Consider the following 14,034-nt stretch of genomic DNA (forward strand, 5'->3'; position numbering starts at 1 on the left):
TATATTTGAAAACAAAACCACTCCCTGTTTCTCTAAAACCAAAAGAGCAGTTTTATTTACTTATATTCACTTGATCTTACAATCAACAATTACTGAGTAAATACTACAAATAAGAGCAACTAGTAAGTACTTACTAAACCATAAATATGCCAAATGTTTTACAATGACTATTCCATTTCACCCCAAAAGAAGGTACTATTGTAATCCCCATTTTACTAGAGAAGTCTCATGGCTTACAGAAAGAGACAATTCTGGTCTTTACTACTACTACATTCGATTGTACCAGGAATTGTGTAATTCAATTTACTTTTTTCACTACTATTTAGGTCTTTTTTAAAAGAGAATTTATCTTTAGAATTTTTGCGCTACATTAAAAAATTAAAAATAACTTAAAACTTTCTTTAAAAATATTTTGTGGTTTTAAATGGTCAGAAAAGTTGACCTCAATAATAATATAATTCAAAAGAAAAGAAAACCACTCAATAAGTCAAAATATGTAGGCATTTATTTAAAAATAGCAACTATCTTATATAGTTGCCGCATGGTCTGTAATAGGTAGAAACCCAGAAATGAAAATCTGTTTGCCTGATCACCTATGGAGAAAGCAGGAAACCCTGTGAGTTTTAACACACTGCCTAGTCACAAGGATAAAGCAGACATATCAGTACAGTAAAAGAAGTGCTACATCCATGCTCATGTCACATGTATGTATATGTACCTGTACACGAAACACAGCCAAAGGTCAAACTTTTGGCCAACCTACCTTGCCAGTAATTCGTTATAAAGAATACAGTTCCTTAAGCAGGGATCCAATTAATCAAAAAAATGAAGGTTGGGCAAATTATTAATATTTTACCTAGCCAAAGTAACCATATACTAAGAAAATGTCTAACAGATAAAAATCAGAAAATGGAAACTAAGGAATCTGAAAAATCATTTAGAGATGGACCATATATATAATATTTTTCTGGTTATTTTTGCAAGTATGCCATTTAAAAATATATTTTAAATGAGTCCAAGAAAGGTAAATGAAATATCTTTCCAAATTATCCAGTCTCTTAAAATATATCAAAATTTACTAACAAGGGCCTTAAACCAGTGACCTCAAATTTAGACAAAAGAACAAAAAATACATAAAATTTTCATTTGCTAACTCACTATGAGACAAACTTTCCTTTGTTGTCCATCAACAAATCAGGACAAACTATAAATAGCGACTAGTTATTATTTAGATAGAATTTAATTTTTCTACCAGGAGAATTTCACACTTATTTTCCATTTTAGGAAATATAAATAATGTTACTACTAATAATTTAATAAAAAACACCTCACAGTACTTAAATGAAGTTGTTTAAATAAAAACTAAGGCAATTCTCTAGGTTGTCATTCAACGCCTTTTTTCTGTGTTGAAAAACATATTTAAATGATTCATTTATTTAAAGAGACATGATTTTTGCACTATAATCACTAAATCTGAGCTACTTGTCTTTAGTCACCCTTTGTCAACTGTTTAACTTAAAATAAGGGTGTGTGTGTGTGTGTGTGTGTGTGTGTGTGTGTGTATGTCTCAACTCTCTAAAGCAACTGAAATATTTTGAAATTTTAATTTGATCTGATTATTAAAATATCTACATTGCTGGGAGGTTTTGGCAACTTAAATAATATTTCCTTATAATATTAGCTTTTGGGGGGCGGGGGAATCAAACCATTTTATTGAGGGCCTTTAGGGGAGGGTTGAAGGAATGAGAGGACAATAAGAAAATCTACGGGGAATAGCAGAGTCTGGTCTCCATACCTTGCTTAACTCGGGCTTATGAACAACTGAAATTGTTACACCTTAGTGCGTGATGTAGAGTAGGCCTTGAATAATTTGGGTTTATTTCTTGCATAAATACCTTTCAAAACTTTAGACACATTTTAATTACTGTTCACTTTTTAAAAGACTCTTACCAGCTAAAATATTAAGATTTCTAAACAGTGTGAATATTTCCAGCTGTTTTCAGAGGCCAACACATCTAAGAGACATACCAAAGCAAGTTTTATAAGGAACAGACAAGTCTTTACAAATAAAAAAATAAATTTCTCAAACATATATTTATCCTCATTTGGAATATACTTAGTTTTCTCTAGAGATCTACAAAGTAGTTTGATGTAAAAAATTTAAGGTGATTGTCTCCATTATAACAATTATTGATTAAATGATTAGCAAAATAGCAGTAAAACAAAGTTAAAAGTATTTTATGAAATATATCTACCAACTATTTTACTACTCTAATTATTTAGTATTGTAATTATTAAAATATAATATTTTAAGGCAACTTAATTATTCCTGATTTAAATTTAATTTTAAAAGAACTTTACTTACTTGTTTGCACCTAAAAAGTAACTACCATGGTGTCCTTGTCCATATTCTAGTTGTAGATCCTAATAGTATAAAACAAAATATTTAGTAAAACAGCAGTATCTTATAAATCACGATACATAATATACATTAGTTTTAAAAGAGAAACCCCAAACTTCAAATAAATCTGTATTGCTGTATGTTCTTAAAAAGAAGGCATGGTAGGACTTGCAACAATAAAAGGTAAGTTCAATATTTTTCTGGGAACTCATTTAAATAATATATGCAAGTTTCATTTAAGGATATTGCTATTGTAATTAACATTTGTAAAGTCAGCTTTTAGAAAGAAAAAGTTCAAATAAAGTCTTTATTCTTAAGCTCTAATGAAGCAAAAATGATTACAGACGGGAACAAGCAACAAAAATCTTGGTCTGTAAGAGCTGCAATAATCATGTCTATTCACACATTGCTACTGCTGCTTTATACAGGTAATAATTTTTTAAAGAAATAAAATAGGGTATTCTTTTAAAGTAATATATATATATGGATTTGCAAAAGATTATAAATTGTATGCTAGGACTTTTTACATATTTTAAAGAGTTAAGTGTAAGTAAAACTTCGATATCATTAAGGCAGCTCAGCTATTTAAACATTCTCACTAAATGCTGCATGTTGTAGAATTCAGACTTGGAATTTAAAGGCACAAACAATATAAATGTGCTCAACTCAAACACCTTGAGACAAAAAAAAAATGCTTCCCAACAATAATGGAGAGCAGAGTCTCCTTTTCTCCCCTCCTTCTTAAAGCCTATGTATCTCAAGCACTACTTTAATAATAAAGGGGGAATATTTAACATTTCAAGTGAATTTTATTTTTACTAGAATATAACATACTTAGAGTGCTGTAAGCAACCTTCCAAGACTGTGAAGTAAGATAGCTGCAACCTTCTCCAAGTCTCCAATGCACTTAATACATAGTTCTTCTCCAGCAATTACTCTGCATTTTAATTAATTTATTTACAAGTCTATAAAAATAGTTGCCAGGCTGTGAGCTCCTCAAACAAAGGGAAATTGTTAAATCCATCTTTCTTCCCTACAGCCCAAGGTCTAGCATAACAACTGGCACATATTAACGAGGCCCTAAGTAAATGCTTGTTCAGATGCTATTTGTTTATTTTCCTATAAATACATAACTAACACTTCAGCCTCATCTATAATAATAAAAGTGTAATATGCTAATTAGACTGGAGTCCTTCTGGACGAAGTCAGGGCTGCAAGGGCCAAGCCCCTTGCACAAATTCGTGCATCGGGCCTCTAGTTAATATTACTTGAAAATAATTCTAGGTCCCAATACTGCTAAGCCTAGAATCCTGAGAGGATTCTAAGCAATACATTACATTTAAATGAAAAGTACTTTAACATTTAAGTATTACAAGACCTGTCAAAAAAATATCTGATGAAAATAAATATCTAACTTTGTCTTCAATATTTGTGTTCTTCCATGCATAATAATAAATAGTCTTACTAGTGAGAGAAAAGATAATATATCATAAACAAAAAAGATTAGTCAACTGTCACACTGGTATCACATGAAATTCTAATGAAAAGGGATACCTATTCTCTAATTAATAATGATAGAGCTTAATAGAATAAAACCACTGTTATTATGAGACAGTCACACATTATTATGCTGAACAATTTAATTGGTCATGACTTTATACGGAACTTTTAAACCTTGATATTCAGTAAAGAGAAGTACTATCTCAATGAATGTACTTTCCAATTTAAGTTTGTTTTCTTCAGCTGTAGATAACTGGGCCCTCTACAGACCAGCAGTATCTTTAGCCAATAATCTCTTAAACCTTTAATCAAATGACAGCCTCCCAAAGCATGTATTTCTGTCCCTTAAATGCAGACGTGACAACTACCAGGTTGATGATAATGACTGGGGAAAAAATAAACCGAGACCATCAGTGTACTTAAGAAGGTAAGAGAAGAGTCTGAAAACAACTAATACCCTCTGCAGACAGATCCAAGTTTGGTGATTCCCTGGGCCACGTGTGACGCCCTCCCAGGAAGCTAAGATTGAAGGGGCTTGGTTCTTTATAAATTCCTTCTCTGTAAATCAAGTTCTGTTACATTTTAGCAAATATGGAATATAAACAATGTACTGGCCATGTCATCAAGTAAAAAAATTACACTAAGTCCTTCTATTAATTATCTAATCCTCTTTAATTCAGCTATTATTTACCAAGCACCTATTATAAATAGCAAGAAGACAGATAGTAAATCAGACAAGAAAAATGAAAAGAAATAGAAAGGAAAGAAAAAAAACGTGAAATCTGGGCAAAGTTAGTAATTATTTATGTATCTTTAGGGCAGTCTAAGAAAAACTGATCTACAACGCTTTTTAAAAGGACTTGAAAGCTATTCTGTAACAGAAAATGCTACCAAAATTATTCTTGGAAAAGCACTCAAAATATACCCTAGATGAGTAAAACATGGGCTAAATAAGAATACATTTAAACATGCTAGGACAGACATAAAAATATTAGTTGCATAAATCAGGCATCAACTTATTAGTAAATGACAATACTTAACAACATAGTCAAGGCCAACAACATGGACTGAAAAAACGCAATGGCCTAGTACAGATTCAACCCAACAAAAATTTAAGATGGTCTACCCAGCTCAATTAAAATATCTTTCTGAGCCACAAAGTCTTAATTTCCATGATTAGTTTTAATGAATGGGGTTGTATTTCTAAACCCAGGATAGTCTCTAAGAAAATATGGTGCCAGAAAAAAATGAAAAAGACTAAAAGGATGCGGCGTGAACACTGGAAAAAGAAAATATATGATCAAGAAGATATTATTGATTTTTTATTACCCCCCCCCCCGAGATTACAGTCTATATACCTAACGAGAAAACAGCAGGAAGTTAATAGAATTGATACAGTTGGCTACAAAAACACAGAGAGAAAGTACTTCACCAATTTATTTTACCCAAGAAAAAAGAACACAGCAGAAGAGGAAAACTTTTTAATCATAAAAAATGAGAGAATTGTGGAACAAATAAAACCGTTAGATACCTTTTAATGTGGTAGATAATTTACAGGAGTAAAAAGGGATTGAATCCTGGATAATTCAAAAAGTTTTTATTTCTTAAAAAGTCAGAAAAGCAAGTGGAGTCATAATACTGATCAAGCAGTCAGTATTCTAATAAAAGCAGAAGACTTAAGGAAGCTCAAACTGAATAACATGACTTCTGTACAGCAAGCTTGGAAATGAACACGAGGTTAGGTTTGACATTCTAGAGAATGTGCTACCATTGAGCAATTACGAATGAGGTCTCCTTAGAAAGTGTCTTCAACATTAGATAAGAAAAGTGACCACACAACATACATTTTATAATAAATAATAATTTAACAGATTTAAAAATAAGTTGGCATTTACTATTTCTTTAATAGAATATAACTTTATAGACTGTATTCACTTTTGACCTAATTCAGTAATAATTTTAAAGTACTTTTATTATAATTATTGATAACAATCAATTGGTTATTATCTTCCTAACATGTTTCTAACTGTAACTTACATATTTTATTCTTATTCCCTCAGGTAGACTGTAAGTTTCTTCAGAGTAATAATTATATAACTATTCATGTTCCTCCATAGCAATTAACATAGTGTTTCACCTACAATTAACTTTAGATGTATTTTTCATCATAATGGGCCAAAATATACAGTAAAAATCAGGCAAATTTTAAAAAATTAGCATCAGCTAAACAGATGTGTAATAATATCTTTTAATTTAAAGACAGATCAGGTAAACACATCTGTATGGTTATGGGCAAAACTGTTACTATTTAATTATCACATTAAAATTAGGTTTTTATTTTTAACTTGGGCATCTTTTAAAATTTAAAGAACTTTTTTATTCACTAACAATCCTAAAAATTAAGCTCTATTCTTCTGGTTCCATGTATTATAATTGCATGATTTAAAAAAATCATTTTATTGTAATAATGAAAATTGAGGTGTTACATTCAAAATTCATTTACAAAATTATAAAATAAGTATACTTAGCACTTAAAACAACCAGAAAGCACTGATGACACCAAACTTTTAGGCAGCAGGCTTTTTATAAGGGAGTAAATGTTTCTTCTGGGCCCTAAAGAACAGGGCTGTAATCCTGGTAGCAACTGCCCACTAAGATGACAGCCAAACATTCTGGGTTCATGTGGTTTCTAGGCTCCAGCAACAAGTATTTGTAAGACATAAAATCTTGTTCGCAGTGCCAAAATTTTAGGACTGATGAAATTAGGGGACTGAAATAACTAAGGACAGGTCAAACCCATTAGGAAGGCTATTATTTAAAAAACAAAACCAAAAACCCCCCTTTCCCCTGCCACAAAAGAAACAAGTGTTGATGGAAGCAGAGAAATTGGAACCCTTGTGCTCTGCTGGTGGGAACTGTAAAATGATGCGGCTGCTATGGAAAACTGTATGGCTGTTCCCCAAACATATTAAATGTAGAATTACCATGTGATCTAGCAAGTCCCTATCTAGTTATATACCTAGGAAAGCACAGATTTGACAGATATTTGTATACCCATGTTCATAGCAGCATTATTCACAATAATCAAAAGTGAAAGCAACTCATGCCCACTGATGGCTCAATGAATAAACAAAATGTAGTCTATATGTATAAAGGAATATTATTCAGTCTTAAAAAAGGAAATTCTGACAAATGCTACAACATGGATGAATCTTGAAGATGTGATGACATTTTACTAAGTGAAGGGAGCCAGTTCCAAAGGGACAAATGTTACATGATTCCAATTATATAAGGTCACTGGAGTATAAAAAACCCCAGAGAGACAGAAAATAGAATGATGGTTGCCAGGGCCTTGGGGGAAGGGAGGATGAGAGTTATTATTTAATGGGTAAGGAGATGTAGTTTGGGAAGATGAAAATGTTTTGGAGACCAATAGTGGTCATGGTTGCAATACAGTACTTACATAGTGGTTTAGGTATGAATTACTGAGCCAGGCTGCTTAGGTCAAATCCCAGCTCTGCTATTATTTAGCTAAGTGGCAAGACCAATTTCAGCTTCTTTGCACCTTAAATTCTCTCATTTGTAAGACATAAGTTAATGTATTTAAAGTGTTTAGAATAATGCCTGGTATATAAAAACTTCTTAGATAAGTGTTAGCTTTTATTATCATTAGAAGTGAGCTTTTTAAAGGTTGACTTTTATAAATGTCAGGATCTGACAAATATTTCATTCACTCTCCTACCACAAGTTATCTGTCCCTCATGCCCTCCTCTGTCACAAGATCCCATCAACTGTTCCCTCGCTCACAAGAAATTCCTGATTATTTGGAGAGGGGCTAGTTCAGCACAGGTACAGAAAAGAATATTGTAACTCCAAGGTATTGTGTTTCTGGTGCTGTAATTGTCTTATCGGGAGAATATTAATCTAAACTTTGGGTTCTGTAATCTTTTATTTCCACAACAAATTTCTGTCATTCTAGCCTACTGATGCCCAATTCTAGAGAAATTTTCAATCCAGAAATCACTGATAGTGTTTTCTTCAGACATTCCTCCTCATTTGCGTCCTTGGACGGTTAATTCTCAGTCCTCACACTTTCTGGCCTCTCTGGGCCATCTGATGTATCTTTCTTTCTTTCGTGTCAGTGCATCTACTGACTCTTCTTGCTTTTCAACTGCTTCTTCCCTACCCCCAATGTTGGTTCTACCTTTGAGTGCAAAACACAGACATCACCCATAGCAGTTTTTTACCCTTTTTCTTTAATGAGACCTACCTGGGGAACACATGACATCTCATGGTTCCATCTATCATTTCCTCTTTCATTACTTCAGTCTCCCTCCTTTGAGCTAATCCCATAATTACAGAAGTAGTATGACCACTCCATAATTTCAGCTCTCTATCTGCCATCTCTCAAAACTGTGCCAATGACTCTCTCTACATTAATTCCCATGAAACACAGGAGGTATTTATATATCACTTTCTTCCTGAAGAACCTATAATGGCTCCTACAAAATACTGAAATCAATCTTAGTCCCTCCCAGAAGCCAAACAAACCACGTTAACCCAAAGGCTTTTCTTATTCTCTGATGTCTATTATACCAATGATATGTTAGCCTCTCTCTCCTCATCAACAGTCACTACAAGTCACCACCTGGCAAAGTTTTGGCAATCCACTACCTATTCTGTTGCATAGCTAACAGTTTCTATGTACAAGTATTTTTTGTCCATCGAGACAGCAACTGCCCTAAGAGAAATTATTTCTTTTTTCTTTTTTCTAATCCTCACCCGAGGATATTTTCCCATTGATTTTTAGAGAAAGTGGAAGAGAGAAAGAAAGACAGAGGGAAATATCGATGTGAGAGAAAGACATCGATTGGTTGCCTCCTACATGAGCCCCGACCAGGGCCTGGGCCAAGGAGGAGCCTGCAACCAAGGTATGTGCCCTTGACTGGGATTGAACCCGGGACTCTTTGGTCTGCAGGCCAACGCTCTATCCACTAAGCCAAACTAGCTAGGGCTAGAAATTATTTCTAAAATCTCTTTTATGTTCTACAAATATTAGAGGACACAAATTTAAGAATTTATGTTAAGAATCATTTAAATCAACCAGAATTGAAAGAGATGTTACTGAAGCAGAGAGGAAGAAAAGATAAGGAAGATTCAGAAAAGTGCAGAAAACTGAAATCTAGAAGTAAGTATAAAGGCAACCTGGCCAGCTACAGAAGTAGAAAAGAACTATTTACGTAATAGCAACTATTAAAAGTATTATTTATTTAATAGTCACCAGGGCTAATGTCCCATCCTTTCTTCCCTAATGGTAAGATAGTCTTAATATTTATAACTTCAAGGGGGCTTTATAATCCAAATTTTGGTCTGAGAAAAATGGATATTACAATAATGCTACTGACTGAGCTATAATTTCATCTAAGACTGATTTCTTTGTTAATAAGGGGTAAATTACTTCTTAAAATGATATATATACATAATATATGCAATATATAAATAGTTTTACATATATAAATGAATATGTATACATATATATATGGATGGGTCCTAGTTCATTAAAACTGGACATTTTTATAGGGAACTATAATTAAAACTCATATTTGAGTCAGAAAATTAAATTTTTTTCATAAAAAAGAAAAATATTTTTATTTTTTATTGTAACATTATAATATATTTGAGTAGATATATTTATTTAACTTGTTATGGAAAAAATTGCTATTCTCCTTAATGTAGCAGGATCTTATAAAACAATGCTTTAACTGGTTCATTAAAATTGGACAAAATGTTTGAAAAAAATAAAACAAACAATTAAGACTAAAACAATGCTGACAAAGAAAATCAGAAGATGAGAAATACCAGATTAGATCTTGCAGTGTAGTATATTTCTTCTGAACTGTCCAAAAAACCATCACTGTCGGGCTGTTTAGCAGAGACCAAGAAACCCAAGTTATTTACACTTACACTAAAAGCCACAAATTCACAAAGGGAAACTCTTAACTGAAGTAAGTCCTGCTAACATAATTTTGTTAAGGCAAATGCAAAGTTAAATCATATTAAAAGGTTTCTAAAAAAGCAACGCTGCAACAAATTTACTCTATAATGCAGTTACTAAATTAGTGCAGAATTTAAATACATGCAATGCCCACTTAAAAAAAGAAAAAGCAAATAAACTGCCTTAACAAAATACAATTAGCATTAGTAAACATCAGGACTACTTTTTCTTCTTAACCTTTTCCATCTTCTACATAAATGTCAGGCTTCAGTATTTAATATGATCATTTTAAGAATTTTTCTTTAACATTCCTTTCCTCCATGCTGGTATACTGAATTAAAATAACTCCAAAAGTTAAAGGTTAAATATTCTCTCTGTGTGCCTTTAGTCAAGTGGGTTAAATTAAATTTAAAAGGAAGTTCCCACTTCAACCCTTAGTACTTATTAACAGTTACTTTCTTCTCATTATTAAAAAGAAAGCAAAAAATAACACAATTTGGAGCTCTGGTAAAGTAATTAATTAGGATTAATTCTGTTTATTTTTTAAGTCTCATGTTTTATTCTTCCATAGAATAGTAACATCTCAAATACTTGCAAAGCATTTTGTTTCTAAGACTACATCTAATATATCATGTATCTGGAAAGGAGTATAAAACATTAATAAAAAGAATCATGAAAAGGAAGTTCATACAGTTAGCAAGCTTTAAATGAATGACAAACTTGATCTATTATGTATGCCTACTCTCTCCTGAGCTTTAGTACTCCAAACAGATATGACTTTACTCTGATGTTTAAAAAACTGGCTTACTCAAAAGACTGTCCAAAAATTTAGTGAGAAGATGGGCTTTTATTGATCAAACATTTTAGTTTAATACTACAGCATTTATCCTAATAAATACATACACAAAAGCTACTTAAAAACTGAAAAATGAAAATGAAAAAAATTAAAGAGCCAGCATTAAAAACACTGAATTAGAGACTGGTAAAACTAGCAAGTTTCTCCTAAATAATTTTGAAAATATTCAATCTCAGCAACACAGATTTATTTATTCTGAATTTCAGAATTACTTACCTTTTTATTTCCCCAAATGCTTTTAATAACTAGCTTTTTAAGTCAGTTCCAATATATCATAAAGACTAATTAAAACATTTACTTTTAGTGTTAACATTCCAAGACTACACTACTTACAAGTTCATGATGTGGTTCTGTCTCTTTCCTTAAGGGTGGATCAAATTTTACTTGGCCAACTAAAAAAGAAAAAGAGTAAAGCCATGATCTGTTTCTTGATTCTTAATGATACACTAATTTTAAAAGTTACTCCATGGCAAAACACATTTAATTTTACTATCTACCATACCGTAATCACAATCCAAAGATTTAAATAAAGAATATATAGCCAGAAAAAGTCCAAGAAAGTCTAAGCAGTTAAAGCTTCATCTGTTAATAGTAGGCCTTTTCCAAAAGGAGGGCAGTATCAGAAAAACTGGGGTATAGGTCTCTAGTTTCAAATAGCATATAGATGCCTCTGCAGTTAGGAGCTGAGAACTCACTGACATACATTAGTAAAAAATGATCCAGAAATAACTGTACTTTGCAAAAAAGGCCTGAAAATATAATTTTTAAATAGAATCAGATAACAAGATAAAAAGTACTTTAAGTTAGATTTTCAATAGTACTCAATACCGGCAGGGCTGAGAATCCATTTTTAAAGGCTCTCAGGTTCTTCAGATATTAAGCCAGTTAGCAGATTTCTACCTCTTCTTAACACTCAAAGCGTGGCCCTTGCACTATCAGCATCTACATAACCTGGAAAGTTGTTAGAAGTAAAGAATCCCAGATCTGCTGAATCAGAAACTGCATTCTGACAAGCTCTCTAGGTGACTTATACACACATTAAAGTTTAAGAACACTGACTTGATTTATTTACTCCTGCCTATTCTAGGAACTTTATTCCTCTTCCCAAACAATAACAACACACCTCCAGTGCCGCTGCCAAAAATTCCTTAGAAACAAGGAGAATAAAATCCTTACTGCCTTAAAAAACTCTTACCTTTAAAAGGTTTAGTAAAAAGAACTACTTGGAAGAAAATAAAGCAAAAGTATTACAACAAAACTACAACTTGAAATCTTATTTGTTAATGTTAAATTATGAACTGTGTATAGTACATACTCACAGTTGATTTCCGAGCGTGTTTTTTCTTCTCTCACATTTCTACTTGTTGAATGAATTCTATGTGGCACAGCAACAAGAGGCTAGGAAACAAAAAAATCAATGACATGTGGCATTAGATAAGCAAATCACAACCTGGTCCACAAAATTAATCAGATAAAAACAAAACACTTCATTTTATGTAAAAATGGGAATGACATACAACCAACCACCTTGTCAATATTAAAACAAAAAACAAAAAATGGCAACCACAAAATGGAACTCTTCGATCATCACTGGGATATGGTCTCAAGATTAGGAATATATTTTATCTACAGCAGGTCCCCAGTAAATGTTCTCTGAATTAAATATAAATAAATATTAAAAATTCAGTATTTCAATAATTCAATAGCTATCCAAAAGCTGCAGCTAGCTTTCCCTGTTGTAAAGAAAAACTGTAATTAAAAAAATCTGCCTCAACTTCTATTTCAAAAAGGATGAGATAAATGAAATGAAATAATGCTAAAAGCGTTAATGATTTATGGTCCTATTACTTAGTAAACAATTTCCTCCCTTTATGTTTTTTCTTACACGGGCAGCCTTCTATCTTCTTTCCTTTTACTTTTAAAATCTTTCTATGTTATAGCCACTGTCAGAGGAATATTCTGGGGGATGGGTGGAGTGATGATGAGTTCTCCTGACTGTTAATTCACATCACTTCTTTTAAAGTCTGTCTGGTGGTTACTGAGCGAGTGACTGTTATTCAGTTCATGCACAAACAGCAAAGTGTGAACTGTGTTGCCTCCTTGTCTCCCAGTGATAATACACTTGTGACATTTTTACAAAAATTGGTAATTCAAAGCAGGAGTTAGCTAACAAAGATAAAAGTGCTGCAAAGAAATAAAAAGTGCTAATTTTGGGTAACGTTAGAAATGAAATTTGAATGGAGTTATGAAAGAAAATAGCTGACTGTGAGAATGTTGACATGGCCACTGTTCGAGAAGCTGCAGACATACATACAGCCAAAGGAATTTAGTAAACTAAATTCAGGTGAACTTACTGACATGCATGAAGCAAGTAGTTGTGATAAGAAGATGAAGATACTCCAGAAGAAGTGGCACCAGCTAAAACTTTATATTACATAGATTGAGACAGTTCATGCATCGAAAATGCAAAGGGTAAAATGTTGGAAGCCCATCCAAACTTAGAAAGGAATATGACACTCACCAAGGCATAGAAAAGATACTTGCTCTGTGTCATAAAGTTACATGAAAAAGGCCAGCACTGTGCAATCTACTCAATGAGCAGATTACTTGATAATTAAACATCTGTCTATACATATCTGTTGTATATACTAGTTAGTAAAAACAGTTCCTACCTCAGGATCATCATCATCAAAATCATGGTAAGTGGAATGATCAGGATTGTTCACTTTATCCAATAGTTCAATTGCCAAAGACCGTGTCAAAGGTTGTGTGACAAACGGATGCTATAAAAATAAAATAATATAGTACAGAACACTTACTAGAAACTTGACTGAATGACATTTTATTTTTTGAAAACAAGACATAGTTTGGGGCAAAGGTAATACCTGTAATAACTTTTCAGCTGTTGGTCTTTTTTTTGGATTTTTGGTAAGTGCCATTTTCACAAAATGATGAAAACTATTTGACCTAAGAAATTTTAAAATGAGAGTTTTAAATTTCAATTATTTTTTCCTCATGACTATAAAAGTAAATAACACAAAGATACTCACCACTTCACTTTATCCTTTAGTTTAGGAGGCTGAAAATTGCTTTTTGTCATTAGAAATAATGCTCTGAAAAATCAACAACAAATCATTACACAGTATTTTAAGATTTCATATTAATATATAATGTAAATTCTATTACTCTTATTCACAAATAAGGTAAAGCAAGAATAAGCGTATTATTTGTCCATGACATAATAAATAATACTGGAGTGGAGAACCCCTTAATTAAAACATA

The 14,034-nt window shown here is 32.3% G+C and overlaps 1 protein-coding gene across 7 annotated transcripts in view; it reads right to left on the reverse strand.

Moving 5' to 3' along the window:
• Positions 1-14,034, reverse strand: part of MAP4K3 (mitogen-activated protein kinase kinase kinase kinase 3) — a 118,781-nt gene that overhangs the window by 36,544 nt on the left and 68,203 nt on the right. For 3 of the 7 annotated variants that reach the window (XM_070429069.1, XM_070429067.1, XM_070429072.1), the window contains exons 10-17: positions 13,803-13,865; positions 13,638-13,719; positions 13,425-13,535; positions 12,072-12,150; positions 11,086-11,144; positions 9,761-9,823; positions 2,366-2,424; positions 764-796 (exon numbers count right to left, since the gene is read on the reverse strand). In XM_070429069.1, coding sequence (XP_070285170.1) covers positions 764-796; positions 2,366-2,424; positions 9,761-9,823; positions 11,086-11,144; positions 12,072-12,150; positions 13,425-13,535; positions 13,638-13,719; positions 13,803-13,865 — 549 coding nt within the window. The remainder of the gene's footprint in view (positions 1-763; positions 797-2,365; positions 2,425-9,760; positions 9,824-11,085; positions 11,145-12,071; positions 12,151-13,424; positions 13,536-13,637; positions 13,720-13,802; positions 13,866-14,034) is intronic. The other 4 variants (XM_070429071.1, XM_070429068.1, XM_070429070.1 and 1 more) reach the window with 3 other exon arrangements.

Source organism: Myotis yumanensis, unplaced genomic scaffold, assembly GCF_028538775.1.
Source record: "Myotis yumanensis isolate MYYU_CA2020_CCGP unplaced genomic scaffold, mMyoYum1.0.hap1 SCAF_11, whole genome shotgun sequence".
In the NCBI taxonomy this organism is placed as follows: domain Eukaryota; kingdom Metazoa; phylum Chordata; class Mammalia; order Chiroptera; family Vespertilionidae; genus Myotis; species Myotis yumanensis.